This window comes from Clarias gariepinus, chromosome 26 (genome assembly GCF_024256425.1).
Source record: "Clarias gariepinus isolate MV-2021 ecotype Netherlands chromosome 26, CGAR_prim_01v2, whole genome shotgun sequence".
NCBI classification, from domain to species: Eukaryota; Metazoa; Chordata; class Actinopteri; order Siluriformes; family Clariidae; genus Clarias; species Clarias gariepinus.
Window position 1 is genome coordinate 5,260,941 of NC_071125.1, and position 17,312 is coordinate 5,278,252.

The 17,312-nt window shown below is 39.8% G+C and overlaps 1 protein-coding gene across 2 annotated transcripts in view; it reads right to left on the bottom strand.

The window, feature by feature from the left end:
• LOC128514328 (protein argonaute-3) overlaps nt 1-14,312 on the bottom strand; it is a 38,304-nt gene extending 23,992 nt beyond the window's left edge. For both annotated transcript variants that reach the window (XM_053488135.1, XM_053488134.1), the window contains exon 1: nt 13,704-14,312. In XM_053488135.1, the coding sequence (XP_053344110.1) occupies nt 13,704-13,722 (19 nt within the window). In that variant the 5' untranslated portion in view covers nt 13,723-14,312. The remainder of the gene's footprint in view (nt 1-13,703) is intronic.
• Between the last annotated feature and the right edge of the window lie 3,000 nt (nt 14,313-17,312).

The following is a 17,312-nucleotide window of genomic DNA, read 5'->3' on the forward strand; positions in this document are numbered from 1 at the left end:
CACAACAACGTCGACAGCGACTTTTTTCCCCCTTCACTTTATCAAAAGCTTCTCTGAACTCAGCGGGCATGTGGAAAAAAACAAAACAAAGCAAAAAGAATGTTGCTGTGAGTGGGGAAAAGAAAGGAAAAAAAGAAGGAGGAAAAAAAAAAAAAAAAAAAAGAACAGCATGGCCCGAATCATAGCGTTTACTGCACAAGGTGCCAGCCACGTGTGCGTAACTACCCACGCGGGCTGGATGTCTCACGAGTTAGCTCACTCAAATCCCCTTTCACAGGGTTTTTAAACAACGCCTCGTGTCCAGACACAAGCTATTCAAAAAGAAGAAAAAAAGAAAAGAAAAAAAAACCTTCCTGCTTTACAACTTACAGGGCTCGTACTGAGCTCAGTCGAACGCGACCGCATGTGGTTTAATTTCCGCAACAGGGGAGTGTGGAGAAAGCTGTGCTAAAATCAGAAAGTGGAAGGAAGAAAGGGTGCCGTCAGAGACGCACGTCACTCCTCCGCCACGTCATTTTAGTCGTCGGAAAACGTCCCTGGTAGCGGTACAGAGGGACGACAGGGTGCAGAACCGTTTCCCCTGAGACAGGACAAAATGAAAGTCGGACTATTTACGTGTGTGTGAGAGATTCAGTCCTGACTCATAACCCTGGTTTCAGAGGCCCCGTTTTTTTTGTCCCTCAAGAGAACGGTCACATCCCAAACAACACGGACTCAAAGAGCCAAAAAGCAGAGTGACTGCGGCATGAAGCATCCGTCAGGCATGTGGGATGTGTTACAGCTGTACAGGGTCTAACAACAGGTTAATGTTCCTTCTCTCATTCCAGTACGGCGTTGTTTCTATAGTAACGGATCACACACAGGAACTTGTAGAGCAGATTTAAGCCATATGTTTTAATATGTGTAACCACTGATGTGGTGACTGTTTTTGTTTATTTAACATTTTATAGGAGGAGTTTGGAAGTGTGAGCGCTCGGTCACTGTTACGGTTAAGTTTATCAAAAGAGAAAAGACTTCAGGACAGAAGAGCTCCTCTGTTTATTAAAAAAAAAAAAAAAAAAAGACCGGAGAGGAGAAAGAGAAAAGAATAATTTCTCGTCACAGAGACGTTACAGCTTCACTTATGCCATCTTAAGACGCAGGAATCATGGAGCAGGGTCAGTGGGGATACGGAGAAGACAGGAGGATGAGATGGTGGAGATGGGGCTTATGTACCAAGTCCGAGCCCAGACCACTTCACGACCGGATGGTCGTGAAAATGGTTTCATCTTCAGAGTCGTAGCAAAAAGAGCTAAAGGTTTTTCTGCAAAATGCGTCGATTCAGCATAAAATTCGTTTGGAAACCTAATTCAATCAGTTTTTTTTTAAACTAACTTTTTCAAAGAATTAAGCTTCAAGAGTGAAGACGAAAAACGCACTTTCCTAGGAAGTTTTTAACACTAAAACATTATCAATCTTGATCTCATGATCAATCAACTCCCTGTTTATTCTCCCAACACACTCAAGCTTTACTTGGTGAGCTATAACAATCTTATTAATGAGACAATACAAAAAAATAAATAAAAATCTTGCTCTGGCATATAAAGCATTACATGCTCTAGTTTATGACTAAACCAGTACACTCACAGGGTGTTGAGCTGTTGAGTGTTCTAGTCAAATCACTTTCTGCAAGTCGAGTCATTTCAACCTCGTGTCCTAAACAAGTCCAAAATCCCCAAACTACAACTCAGGTTTTGAAATGAGGTGGGGGGACAAACGGGGGGGAATCTGTACACGCTGTCCTACACTAATTCTTGAAAAAGCTCATTCAAATGATGATTGAACCAAGTAGACATTATATTATATATATATATATATATATATAAAAATAACGTTTCACAGCTACACCTGACCAACATTTTTAATTTCTGTTTTACTGTCTTTGGGGGGGGACTCCTAAAATTCTTGACTTAAAGCTGACCATTTACTTCTTTTTAGCCAATATAAAAGTCTCAGAGGTTCCCAAAGCGTGTCTGTTAATGTTCACGCTGGGGAACAGCTCCCATCCTGCTTGATTATCGTTCTGCTTAACTGCTTTTTCAAACATGGTGTTTCTTTGTCTGTTGCTTGTGCATTTTTTTTAGCCAATCAGAACGCGGAAACTGAAAATGGCTGGGGAAAAATTTTACAGACTTTTAACCCACTGGTGTTCAGGACATCATTAAACATTTCCTAATTTTTTTAATAGTTTTTTGGCTTTCTTCTCTTTTACTTCTTCCTTCCTTTTTTATAGAACAGGGGTTCAGCGAGAGCCCAAGCTAAATACGTCCTACTCCATTGACATCTCCCAGCATCCCCCTTCTTCCTTCCTTTTTTAACGAAATACCAGCTTCTACGACTATATTCATGACATAAGAGTCAGTTTTTGTTATTGGATAATAAAACTAAATAAAAATGTTTAAGATATTTTTTTCTACAAATTTTTCTTGTATAAATTATTCGATCCCGACGATTATTGAAGGGAAATAAATGTTTTGTTCCAACATTAGAATTTATTTCATGTAGTTTGTTATTTAGACAGTGATCAGGCTTTTCCGACTCATGTTTTTGAGACAGGAGGAAATTTTTTTTTTTTTATTGCAAACTTTTCTTTTTTAAGGATCAAACAGTTCACTTTGTTCTCTGTGTTTCAGAGTTTTAATTCACAACGTTATCCTTAACGTTTACCGATATGATGTAAATTTTACAAAACTGAGCAGCTATTGGTTAGCTGCTAAACTATCTATCTTTAGCTCGTTTACAAAACAGACGGACTGAAGAAGTAGCTCATGTTTTAAAATTTGACATTTTTAAGCATCATGAAACACCACTTGTATCCAAAGACACACGCGTACGCACACACACACGACGCATCTACTGATCTATTAAAAGGCCCATAAAACTGGTGTAGGTTTGCCTTTCGTGTGAATTCAACAAACAAGCACTTTAGTTACAGTTTAAAATATACCTCTGAGCTTCAGTATTTATCACAAAACCAAAGATGTGAAACGTTAAACACACACATGAACGAGTTTCAGGTAAACATTTACATCCACCGTAAAACAAACGATGCCCGCTGCTGCTTCCTGAATGTCGCGAGATTTTTAAAAGGATAAAAGCAAGAAAATTTAAAGCACTAATTAAAAAAAGCAGGGATGCGTTTTCTCCTCATTATTTGTTTTTTTTTTTCGCATGTACACACACGATAACGATAGACGCCCACATGATGGTCCAAAATGTCAGAAAAAAAAAAAAAAAAAAAAAACATTTTTACCATAATTATGGCCCTTTAAGTCAAAAGGTAAAAACTGACATCAGGTTCAAGTCCTTGTAAGTGTGCTGTTACCATAGAAATAAGAAATTATAAAAAGCGCCTCACTATGAATCCGCCGTTCCCAAAAACGTTTTTGTCGTCATTCCACAATACTGCTAACTGAATTCTGACCAATAACGTTACAGCATGCTAGTATGCCGTGGTACATGATGTCAGCATTATTGTACCTGGAAGTTAAAGTAAGTTTTTTAAAAAGTTACACAGGTAAAAAGTACCCCATATTAACTAAATCCAAGGCGATTCCATGTGTCTTTTAGCGTCAGCTTCAAGCAGACCCCCCCCACACACACAATTCAAAAGCAGATGTATAGTGAGAGACATCAAAGGAATTCTGACTAACTAAAGATTCGCTGAGATCTGTTACCTGATCCCCCCCCCCCAATTGTTTTATTAATCGTCCATCCATAAAAGTTAAATATTTTATTATGATCGGATCAGCAGGTGTGTGACAGGGATGAGGTGCGTCCTTGTCATATTTATACTTTAAGGCATTTACATACATTTAGGTATTTGGCTGACGCCCTTATCCAGAGCGACCTACATTTTTATCTCATTAAACATCAGAGCAGTTGAGGGTTAAGGACCTTGCACAAGGGCCCAACAGTGGTAACTTAGCAGTCGTGGGATTTGAACTTGCGACCTTCCAAAACCGTAGTCCAATGCCTTAACCACTGAGCTTTATAACAGTGTGAAATCAAATCGGTCTCCGTCAAGTCTCCAAGTTTTGGAGTTGACACAAAAAGATTCGTCTAGTCACATTGCATAATGCGTAGGGTCACAAGGGGCCTGGAGCCAATCTCTGGAAACTCTGGAAAGAAGGTGGGGATAAACCCCAGATGGGGTGCCAAGACGACATTACAGTAAGGCTGCACGATTCTTGATAAACGATTAAAACCGAGACCATGATACCCTTCACACCACTTTTTTTTTCCCCCTCAACCAACACATTTAGTGAACTTGAGTGAAGGGGGAAAAAGTGCTGTCGTTTGAAATTGAGTTTATAGTTTAAAAGTATAGAATTTAGATCTATTGTCAAAGGATTTATTACTTAATCGTAACACACATCTCGTGCACTCCTCTGTAGCTTTCCATCTGTTCACGTCTCATGTCTCAGTGTAACAGCTGAAATCATTCCCTTATGTTTAACTTGTACATCAAGTTATATCTAATTAGGATTGTACATGTGTTCGCAGAAACTAAAGTTCACAACTCCAATGTTCATTAGCCGGGAAATAAAACACGCCAGCAGGTCACCCAAAATTAATGCCTTTTTGTCAAGGATAAACGATTTCATATTATTATTTTTTTTTTTTAACAAACCACAAGCGTCTCCCTGAGTTGAACTCGCCGTAGTGACGATATTATGAAGCCACGGAACCGATTTGAATACGGTGACGTGTTGCGCGTCATTTCGACACCGTGACGATAAACAAACGTGGGGGAGTAAAGATTAAAAAAATAAATAAAAGTGCCGGAGGTTGCCATGTTCCTTTTTTATCTTCCACTCGCCCGACTCGCACATAAACCCTGTGCTCTGCTCATGAGTCACCCAGATGAGCTCTTAGAAACTCACTGACACACACACAGATGCAAATGCACTCCATTGCCTTTAGTCCTCAGGTGAAGCTTGTTCTCCCACGCTCACCTACTCACTACCACCTCGCTCTCATTCACACACACAGAGTTGCGCGGAATGGCGTCATTAGATCTTCCACGAAACCACAGCCTCGAGAATCAATGCCACACAAGAGGACAACGAATAAAAAAAGAAAAAAAAAAGATAGATTTCTAGATAAACACAAAAGCACGTCAATTATTGTGCCTCTGCGCAAACACCTACACATCAAACAAAAAAAAATAAAATAAAAATCTTGAATAAATGCTTAATTTTTTTACTTCCTGTTGCCTGAAACGCCCTACAAACACTTTAAACCTGTAACAACATTCAAAGAGTGAGACCATATAAAAAAAAAAATCAGACCGAACACCTTCAAGAGTGACAATACACTGATGAGGAGCGGCTCACGATCTGTTGAAGAAAAGGCGCTTAAACTTTTACATGTAGAATTTGTTGTTAATCCGGATTACCGTAATGACACGATACGAGCGTTCATAGTAAAGAACATTTAAAATTTTTTGCGTCAAACAAATACAAGATTTATTTAATTTGCATTGGGCCTGACTGGCGTGACCAACACGGGAACGTGAGGCGAGAAACCCCGAGGGGTGTTTGGCGCTATGTCGTTTGGCGCATCAGACCGCGCGGAAGGGAAAAAAAAAAAAAAACGTGTGACCCTGTGCTTAATCATATGAATGAGCTCCATTCTGAGGCGACGGTGAATGAGTCTCTGTGTTATAGTCGTATCATAATTAGGCACTAGAGAGAGAGAGAGAAACATGCACTAGTAAAAAGCAAAAAAAAAAAAAAAAAACTCCATCACTTACATACAAATCGACAAACTTGTGCTTAATGTCAGGCTTCAGCCCCACCCCCCCCTCCCTCCTCTTGAGCACAAAGCACCTCTCTAAAACTGTCCACTGACTTCATGTTGCCTCTGCAGACGGGACGAGACAAGACACACACACACCCACCCACCCTCTCCCTCGACAGACAGACAGACAGACAGACACAGTTTGCCACGAAGCTGGAAACGTTTTCCAGGCCGACAATCAACTCCAGAGGGTCCCGAGCAAGATGATCTCTGTGTCCTGTTGCACTTTCTTTCCCGGCGTCCTCTAGATGCGTACGCTGGAGGGAAAGAAAGTGCAACTGGACACTCGGCAGGATCCCGTACGCAGCTGTATACGGACAGCCCTGTTTGTGGAATGGAGGAGAGAGAGACAGAGAAAGTAAAAAAGGAGAGAGTAAACTAAAGGAGGAGGCAGAAAGAGAAACAGAGAGAATAAATAAGACAGAAAGAGAGCATAGATGGACACGCTTAATGAAACGACCAGTACGGTTGAACTCAACTAAACTAGTCCGTTTATTAGCTGGACTTACTCACCTTGTCCCGGTTTACACACAAGCACAGCAAAAGGAATCAAGTTACAAACGAGGCCTGTCCGAGTCCACAACGATAGGCGTTATGACACAGGAAGGGAGGACACAGTCACGGGGTAAGGATATTCTTTTAATTAGGACTAAGTACAAACAAACAAACCAAAACGTGTCTATCAAACTCTTGGACGAAAGGGAAGTTCAAGTCGATCAAAAAAAAAGTTACCCCGAAAAAAAACAATAATAAAAATGCTTGGGGTAGCTTGGAAGGAAACCGCAAGAGCCGATAAGTTTAAGAGTTCTTTTTATACGGCCTCCGAGTGGCGCAGTGGTAAAGCGCTCGCCCTATCATCCGGAGATCGCTGGTTCGAACCCCGGGTGATGCTGTTTTCCTCTCACAGCCGGAGGCACAGAGAGAGCTGATTGGCCGAGCTCTCTCAGGGGGGAGGGATGAGAGGTACTTGTGCTCCCACATTAATCACGGCTCTACAGCCAATCAGGGGCGTCTGTGAGCTCGCGCACACGGAAGGAGCGGCTAGCGCTTTCCTCCGAGTGTGTTACTCCGCCCCTAACGGTGCGTAAGCGAGCAGTTCGAAAAGATGCGGTCGGCTCGCGTCACGTGGTTCGGAGGAAACACGGGATAGCTTTCGTCCTCCCGACTGAGTGGTTGTAGTAGCCTTGATGGGTGTGGGAGCCTCCTAGTGACGGGGAGGAATTGGCCACGACTAGATTGGGGAGAAAATCGGGGAAAAAAGAATTGGACAGGACTAAATTTATAAAAAAAATAATAAAAAAAATAAAAAAAGAGTTCTTTTTATACCACTGTGATTACACACAAGTGATTACCGGGAGTCATTCGTCCGTCCCCCAGGTGGCGATATTAGGAGCTTTCGGTTTAGGAGGGGAACGAGAGATACCAAGAGAGAGAGACAAAAGGTAGACCGTCTCTAGCTGGACGACAATAAACACTTTACAAATAGTGCCCAACTTGCGAACGTTCGAGTTATGAATTTCCGCAGATACGAACGGACCGCCGTTTTACTTCCAGTACAATCCCGAAAGTAGCTCACATGTATTGAACAAATAAAAATTTATAAATAAAATTAAAAAAATAAAGACACTGCAGTGCAATAGATCCCAATATTTACCATTACATACAATATTTTCAGCGGGTAAGTGAATGTATTAAATTGCCAAAAGTCCGGTATAGTGTATGTATGTGTGGGTGGGGCTACGGGAGAAATCATTCTGCCTCACCGGTTTAACTAAATCAGTCTGGGAGCACGATGATGAAAAATCCTGTGAATCTGTCCTGATGGTGAATAATCCTGATTTTGAAAAATCCTCAACGAAACAGAGTTGACAGTCCAATATGGTGGAAGACAGCTCTGAGATAAAATGGCATCCGGGATTCACCTCGCGATTTAAAGGCGCAGAGACAGCACTGTTACATCACTTTGTTGGAATAAAGGACAAATCAGACTTACGAACACAGTTCCAGAACGAAACTCGTAATTCCTAAGTCATCTTTACGCTCAGCTGTAACAGACCTTTAATTTCCAGGTCGTCATCACATTCGCTACCGTGTTAATCTACCCGAGCTGCATGCTCAGTCTGGCATTTGCATCAACAGATCTTCTATGATCTTTTTTTAAAGATCGTTTGTTTCCCCACTACCTCAACACCATATTTTATGTTTTGTTATGTCGTGGTTGTCCCACTGTCACTTTGTTATTGCTCTTGTTTGCACATTTGCACGTGCACTTTATGTTGTCTATAAAACCTGTAGTTATACTTAGCTAGTTAGTTTTTGTTAATTTATGTTGTAATTTATGTTAGGTCTTTCTGTCCTGTCTCTGATAGCCAGCTAACTAGGCCTCTTGGTTAGCTAGTTTGGTGTTTCTGTTAATTTATGTTGTAAATTTATGTTGCATGTAGCACCTTGGTCCTGGAGGAACGTTGTTTCGTTTCACTGTGTACTAACTGTATATGGTTGTAATGACAATAAAGCCTACTTGAACTTAAACTTCTACTTTGATGTTGTATTTCTCATTAATGAGACACTGAGATCATTACACACTGATGTAAGACGCGGTTACGTTTGTTACACAGTGAAAAATTGTAAAAGTATTTAGTATTTTATAACTTAAGTTATGAAAGTAAGTAAGTAAGCAAGCACAAAAGCTCTTAAGGTTTACATGCAGATTTCCAGCACTGCTCAAGCATGCTTTTGTCAACCTCTCAATTTGGCAACTCTGGCTGTGACCTGATCCCAGACTTTATTCTAAAGTTGCCAGCGTAACTGCAATGAAGAACTGTTTTGTCGGACGACTGAGCAAAAGCAGATCCAGAAATGTCTGGAAATTGGTCTGGCCTCATACATACATACACTTCGCTTAATTCGGTTCTGTAGAATATCACAAGTTCGGCAAAATACAACGTGAATACCGTCGTGCTCGCAACATACGGCGCGGTGCAAAAGTGATTTATGCCTGGATAACTGAAAACTATCGCAAAGTTTAGCATCCTGTGAAAAGAGCTTTACTTCTACAAATACCCTCGAAAAAATATATTGAATATTAGTATTAAATATATATATTTATTTATTTATTTAAGTTTATACCATCGCTTTAGCACATGTGCATTATCTAGGTGAGAAACTCCTTGCCACCAAAGCAGAGTGACTCCGCCCACATTACATCGCAAAGCCAGCTCAGAGCCCCTCCTCATGATCAGTTTTGGCATACAGCAATTTCTCCTCCTATTAAATTCCTTTGTAACAGACTGAGCAACGTGACAGCAGCGATGAGTAATGACCGGTCTGGTCTCCCCACCCTTCAGAACCGGATTCACTCAACACATCCGAAATATTTCAAACGTAAACGTATTTATGGTGGAGTTCTTCTTTAATTTTACTATTAATCAGAGATGAAAGGAAAACTCGATTTAGGTGATGTACCGTGATTCATCTGTGTAGCATCTCATGTATGATTTGTGACTTTAATAAATAAAATGGAGTTGAGGTAGAAACGTTGCTGTTCCTGTATAATCCTACAGGTGGCACTCAAAACTTTTTAAACATTGGCAATTAGAAAAAAAGCGACTTTTCTGTTACGAGTTAAAATGCTGTGTAGACAGCGTTTCCTTTTTCTTTTTTTTTTACTTAAATACAATAAATGTTTTGCTTGAAAAAAAAAGTGAGAGAATCATGATCTCAGTTCACAGGGAGAAAATCCTGACTCACATTTTAACAAGAATTGTGCAGCGCTAATCCCCCATTACTACTATTTAAGCATCTTTACTGTTTTAGTTGTGGAAAGTAAACATTTAAAAAGCAAAAAAATTAAAAATAAAAAAAAGAACATGAATTACAATGCATTTCAATGTTTATTAAAAACTTTGGGTTGTTTATGGTTTTAAAATTGCTTGAGACTAATCAACAAAAAAAAAGCTAAAACTTTAGTTAGTTGACTGCACTAAAAATGGGGGGGGGGGATGATTCAGTAACGCATTGCAATTCTGTTGTGGAGCAATTTATGTATCAGCGCACACTGACAAATGTTTTGTATTCTTTTCCATTATCTTAATGTTTCCATTCGAGGTGCTAAATTGTTGCAGTTCCTCTATAATCCTGCAGGTGGCTTGCTCCAGAATATTCCCGCAGCACAGCATCCTGTGTAGTAGAAACTAACTATTTGCAACGTTTAAAATTTTTAATTGTAACAAAATCTAAAAATATATATATGTATTTACACAGAATGACGAAACTTACATAATCACGATATGAATCAAATCTGCAACTAGGTGTCGCAATGATATTGTATCAAATAATCAAAGGTAATTCCCATCCCATGTAATGACTCAGATTTGTCTCATAGTTAAATGGGGATCAAAATATTACTTTATTTTACTGATAAAAAAAAAAATGACAACGTATAAAGACTAAAATCACGCAGAAAAAATAATAATAAATATTAAATAAATAAATAGATAAAAGGGCATGAAACTCTTCTGAAAAGTCCCATAACCACCAAATTTCATGTGGCAAGTAAACTATTGACATTTAAAGCAAAAAAAAAAAAAAGGATGTTTCTTTTGTCATCGTGTAGGCATCAGACTGCTGCTAATCATACGGAGAAATCAATCAAGTGTAGGCTCGTGGTTTTCTTTAATCCGTGGGCGAGACATGACGAACGCTAAATATAAATATATATTTCAGTGTAGGAATTTTACCTGTTTGGGTGTCGGCACCGCTCCGACCTTTCACAAACACACACAAAAAAAAATGCACTTCTTACAACATGTCAATTGGACTGTACGTTTTTATGCCCTATTCGCACGGGACTTGCGATTTGTAATAACTGCGGAGGTTGTCTGTGATTTTAATTAGTCTGCTAATTACCCACCATGTCGCCGAACACCAACGTTCTGTGATGAGATCAGTCACCTGCGAATCGGCACGTCTGAGTCGTATATAAAATTTTCCAGGTTTTTGTCTGTTGCGCACATTTTTTTATCCATGGTCCACGAAGAATGGAGGCTGTGTTGGAGTGCTTTGAAAGTATTTTGGGTGCTGGGTCATACCGCTGTACACACCATACAACAACACAATGTGCAGGAGGAGAAAGCTGAAAACCATCAGAAGACCGAAAGATAAAAGAATGATTAGAAAGCGATGTATGAGATGTATATAGCAGGATGCGGTAAACATCTGCTGTTTATATTATACAGCCAGACCTGTAATGACATTTCCAAACAATAGAGCACAATTAAACCAGGAGGTTCACGTCAAAATTCGAGGTTAATGTGATAGAGATAAATCAAGCGTACAGCTCGAGCTATTAGATTTGAACCTGGGGAAATGTAAATGACACACAGCATGATGACTACACAGTTGTTTCCTTTTTTTTTTTTATCCACTTAACCGGATATTCATAAATTCTCTCTCTGCCTCACACACGGTCTGCACACACACACGCACCCCTCATCTTGACATCGCAACACACTCTTAAGGGACACAAAATTCGGGATATATACTGTATCGGATATACAGTATATATCCCGAATAGTGTGTCCCTTAAGAGTGCGTGTTAAGTGAAGATAAGTCCGAAAATTCGATTGAAACTGCAGGCTTTGCTTATCCCGTGCAAATGCGCCACACGAAACTCAGATGTGAGGGGGTAAGTCCTAAAAGGTCCCAAGATAATGCTTATCCCGTGCGAATAGTACATTAGTCGTTGTTATTTACGTAAAAGTCTAATGTCCAGCACTGATCTATTCCCTTTACAGCAACAGTTCAGACACGAGGACGATGTTCATTACGGCGATTCAATCAAAATACCCCTCCCTCCTTCTCAACATCAATTTCTGTTGAAAATTAGTCATGTCAACTCTCCAGTGGGGTTTTCCAACAACGGCCACGACAGACCCACCTGTCCGACATCAGCATCACGAGGTAGGAGCTGTGGTTTATACGGTCAAGTGAATAATCCTCAGAGCAAACCACCTTCCTCAAAAAACAAACTCAATCTTCCTTGTAACTCTTGGGTGTACTGTTACAGGAAAATAATTCAATGTTGCACTAACACATGAATCAGATTTACTGCTACTACAAAAGATTATTTTTTTTCCCCAATACAGGACAAACTAGTGTGCTTTGTTTCTTGTACAGCACTGCATTTTGGCCGCAATTAAAAGCTTTAATTAATTAAAGAATACCATGCCATGTTTTTTTTTTTTTTTAACCTTTTAACCACTGGAGCGTCCTTGTCAGTTACAGAAAAAAACGAGTGGACAACCTTTATAACTTGTCATGATGCTGAAAGGGAGTAGGAAAACATAATTAGATAAAATTATGCTCCGTAGCTGAACATTTTAATCTGGTTACCAGATCCCTAATGATCTGAACTGAAAAAAAAAAAAAAAAAAAAAAATGACTGAGCATGGAGAATCTCTGCTCTTACACACCATTTGATGATCAGGAAGCACTTGTTAAGGAGCTGATGGGAACAAACTGTACTTCTCCTTTACCTTCCATCTCCAGTACCTTTAGTACTCCATTAGTAAAGCTACTTCAAGTCGCTCAGAAAGGACTTTGATTTGATGTACTTCCTTTTAAAACAGGAAGTCAGTGACAGCAACCTTTTTTTTAACAGATTTAAAAAGCAGCACACGGTGTTTAGGATACACCATGCCTCACACCTACAAAATCCAAACTTGACTAGTGCTCAGGGAAATAAGAAATTCTCACCGCCAGCTTCACGAGATCATTAGAGGCTGTGCAATTAAATAGATCATGCAATTTGAAGCAATCTTTTCCTGGCTGATTTGAAACATTAAATCAACCTTAAATACAAAACGGTTTTAGATAACTTTGCAAATGTTAATCAGAATTGGAAGAAAATATAATTTATTTTTTTGTACAACATACAAACCGTCTGTATCTTCCGCAAAGTGCTTGCAAAACACTCGTTTTATAAAATCATCACTTCTTATCATTATGGCCAGTTGGTGCACTACCAACACCTAATGTACTGGAGTTACACAGCATTTCAGTGTTTATGAAATATTTTAGACTGTTTACGACTGTCAATAAATACAAAAAAGCTGTAATAAATACACAGTAGCTGCTTGAAACGAATCAGACAAAAAAGCTACTGTAGAGCAAGATCCACCTCTAAGGGGTGGGACTTATTGTTAGAAGCACTTTTAATTGGACAAATTTTTTTCCCTAAAACAATTTTCACATCTATAAGCAAACAGTGCTCGAAAAAAGGTAGCTGGTGAAAAAGAAAAAAGTGCAAGCTACTGTAGACCAAGATCCACCTTTAAGAAGTGGGATTCACTCATATATTGGACTTGCTCTTTTTATTGAAGGAAACTGTTTCTCAGAAAAACTGACAAACATAAAACCGAATAGTGTTCGTAAAGACGTAGCCGGGGGAAAAAATGCAAGCTACTGTGGAGCAAGGACCGCGTTTAGGGGGTGGAGTTTATACTTAAAGCACTTTCAATTGCATGATAAGAAAACTATCAAGATTTTATACTTTCAACAAATGTGGTTGAGTATAAAAATGCCCAAACTGACAATTTATTTCTTAATTTCTAAATATATTTATTCAAAAACATTGCGTTGCTCTACAAGACAGCTCTGAATAATTTTTTTTGTCTATAATTTTTATTCCAGTGGTACTTCAAGTAGATCCAACTATGTTCCTAAAAAAAAACTTTAAAGTGTAAATGTGAATGCTAAGTATTGCACCATAACGTCGACAAGTGAAATATTTTATATCTGAGAGTGTACAAGTTAAAGAAGGAGACATTTAGACAGACACTGGAGACATTTAATGTTACCTGGAGTTCCGATTTCCATTCATGAGGCTCTCTGTCCGGTTCCTTCCCCGGCTCACAAGAAGAAAAAGTAGTCCGGCTTTCAGAAAGAGAGAGAAAGATCCGAGGAAAATCCCAGGTAACAGCCCAAGCGTGCTGGAGATTCTGAGGTGAGAAATGGCGTTACTCGCGGCGGGGGCAGAGGGGCCGCCCCGGGCTTCAGGGGCTCTTCCGTCTCCCCGCGACTCAACCGCGGACTCGCTCCTCAGCCGCTCGCCCTGACAGACGCACCAGAGCTAATTCACTTGTCCAGGAGCGTCCAGAAATTCTCCTCAGCTAACTATTAGAGCAAAAGCATTTTTATTTCTTCCTCCGTGACAAGAATGACTCGCGCCTGCGCTCGCGAAGTAGCTAAAAGTTTAGCTAGCTGGTTGCCATGCTAACTTAGCTACTAGCTCGTTTGCTCGCTTAGCCGAAATTCCCATCTTCAACCAACCAAAAACGTCTCAGGTTAATATTTCTCCAACGCCTTTATATTATCGTCCTTGAGCGTTGTCAAAACAAAACGAGCCGTTTTACTAGTTTTTGTCGCTTTTTTTTCTGTCCCAGCCCGGTTGGTTGCTTCTTACTTGCTTTCTCGCCTCCTCACAGCGCTCTGACTGGCTAAATATGGTGAGAGCGTTAATCTACGACGACCGACGCAGCAACGTTTGACAGCTGAGCGCTGATTGGTCGACGACCCAACGTCCACGCGAGAGAGCCTCTAAAACCCGTGCGCTCATTGGTCGGTCCTTGAGTGACGACGTAGGAACCCTTGAGAGGACCGCGTTGATTGGTCGACCGGAGATGAGGAGCAAAATGAAGAGAACATGACGTCAGAGGAATTAAACTTTTATTCCCCTTTAGATTTTTTATTAAGCAGTTTAAACGTTGCGTTTAATTTTTTAGGTTTTTTTTCGTTTACAAACGATTATACATATATTTAAAAAAAAAAGTATTTATTTATGCTTCAAAAAAAGTCTCATAGTCATTCATGTTCACTAAACTCTTTCAGAATAGTGAAATCATATTCACCTTATACAGCTGTGGCCAAAATTTTTAAAAATGACAAAAATTATACATTTTTGCTTCAGTGTTTTTTTTTTTTTCAAAAAAATTTTTTGATGTTACTATGGTATAATATAATATAATATAATATAATGATCCTCTGTCCTCCGGACCTGTCTGACTCATCTTGGTGCCCTGCTTCTGGTTGGAGATCCCATCGCATGGAAGCTCTGTGTGGTCTGCTTGTCATGCCTGTGGTGACTGGGGACAGTTCCACTTGACCATGAAGAAGGTCCTGGACTCGGCGGATGCAGACAGCTGTTCCCTACGAACTTGTGACTGCTGTCGCTCAATAGTTCAGGACTGGAATTTCCTACAGTTTTCTACCCAAGCCTCCAATAACGGACTAAACTCCATATTAACTTTATCTTATTAACATTATCTGTTATATTAATCTTCTAGCCTCCTAACACACAGTATAACTGCTTTGTGAAAATTACTCCATCCAGTGGGCCATGCCTGATACCCACATCAACTGGCTCCTGTCTGTCTGGGAGATCTCTGAGACTTTTCCAGACTGTCAATTTAAGAAGGTCAGCCTTCTTTTATGTCCCCTGACACAGATTTCAGATACTCCTGGAGGAACTGGGACGTTCCCAAACCAACTGTGAAGCATAAGCAAAAGTATGTGGCTATCTGACTGATCACACCCACAGGTGTGCTTTTTCAAAATCCAGTTCCAGATTGAATTCCCCCTCACACCAAATTGCTGTTATAATTAAGCAATATCACACAAAGAGGGAGTACTGTACTATCAGATACAGCAAGCCTGTGATGCTATATCCAGCAATACAGCACTCCCCTTTTGTGCGATATTGCTTTTAAACCATAGATTATGATTTGTTCGTTTAATAAACCAGTTCTTTTGCCCCATGAAAAAAACATATCCTTCCCAGACTGGTGGAGTTGGCGACTGACAGTTATTGTAATAAACAGGGCTGAAAGTAGGTTTAGTTGTTACCGTTACTACATAGGCAAAGGGTGAGAAGAATAAAACATGGCGGAGTTGGACAATCCTGTGAATCTCTTTACATTTCCACTTATTCCGCTTTAAAATATCAGCTTTGTTAACTTCTCTGGGTTCTGGGGTTAAATTCCAAAGGATGTTAAATGGACGGTTATTGATCTATGTAGGGTGTATAATCCCTTGTTTAACACACTAAGTAACGTCATTGATTAAGGGTTGGAGAGTGATTTGGGATTCAGCCTGGTGTTAAGAAATTAAGTTGAGTTAAGTGTTGTTTAAGATGACATCACGTTATAAGGTGCGCTTGTCATGGTAAAAGTGCTCTCCTCAGTGTTGCGGACCCTACAGACCTACTTTCACCCATGCTGTGAACAACATTTACCATTATTAACAATTGTAAAACACCTGGAATGCAGAGATACATATAGTTAACGTTCCAGTGCTGTTACGGTCTACTCAAGGAATCCCTCTCAGGATCCCAATCAGATCGCTCAGTCAAAACTGGTCTACCCCAGGATCTCTTAACCAGTATGATGCCACTATGTATCCCCATTAGGTGCTCAAACTATCTAAACGTACCTCACTTGGCTGAGACGTTTAGCCAGCCTGACTTACAATAGAGACGCCACATTTAAAACAATCTTCTGACCAACTAGCCCAATTCCTTTACCACTGACTTACCATAGCCCTCAACCACTGGCCTTTTTTGTTTTAAAACAGTCCTGCAGATTTCATCTCTTCCTGGGAGATCTCCAGATGTTCCTGAGGCAAGTATTGAAATATAACGTCTATAGCACCTCCTGGGTCTGGCTGAACCAGTTCTACTGGGAGTCAAAGTAGGGACACACTGCTTTGTCTGATATTTTGCATAAAGTACCAACAGAAGCTCGGTGGAATCATGCTTTAACTACCGACATCCGTTTTGATGTTAGTGGGATCGGTGCACCATGTTTTTTTTAATTACCTGTAAAACAAAATCTATTTCTTCTCCTTAATAAAACAAAGCAGTGCACCATCTGTATATATTCATAAACTCTCTTAATAATATGCAAACACTTTATCTCTATATACAATGTACAAATAATCAGGTACTGTTCTTTTTTGTATATTCAATGTATATAAAGACATTATGTTTCCACTTCATAGCTTTATCTATTCATTCAATTTGTGTGTAATTTTGTATATATATATATAATTATTTTTTAATACATTCTGACTTGAAATACGAGCAAGTCTTGGTTTACGAGTATTGAGTATCATGTATCATGCATGCGCTTCTTGTGATCACAACTGGGCCAACGGTTTTTCTCTCTTTTGCGCTGCGGAATTGTGGGTAATTGTCTGCTGGGTCTTAGTGCGCGTCTCTCACTGATATAATCAACATCCGTGCATGCGTGTTCTGTCTACTTTAACACTGTGACCACGTGTGTGCGTGTAAAACATCCTTTATTTTGTGTTTGTATAAAACAGTCTTTCCGTTAAACTGTGTGTGAAAAACACAAATAAGAGAGGAAGAAGGGTTATTGTGTAAGACGAGAAAAGGGGAGGATTTGATTCCT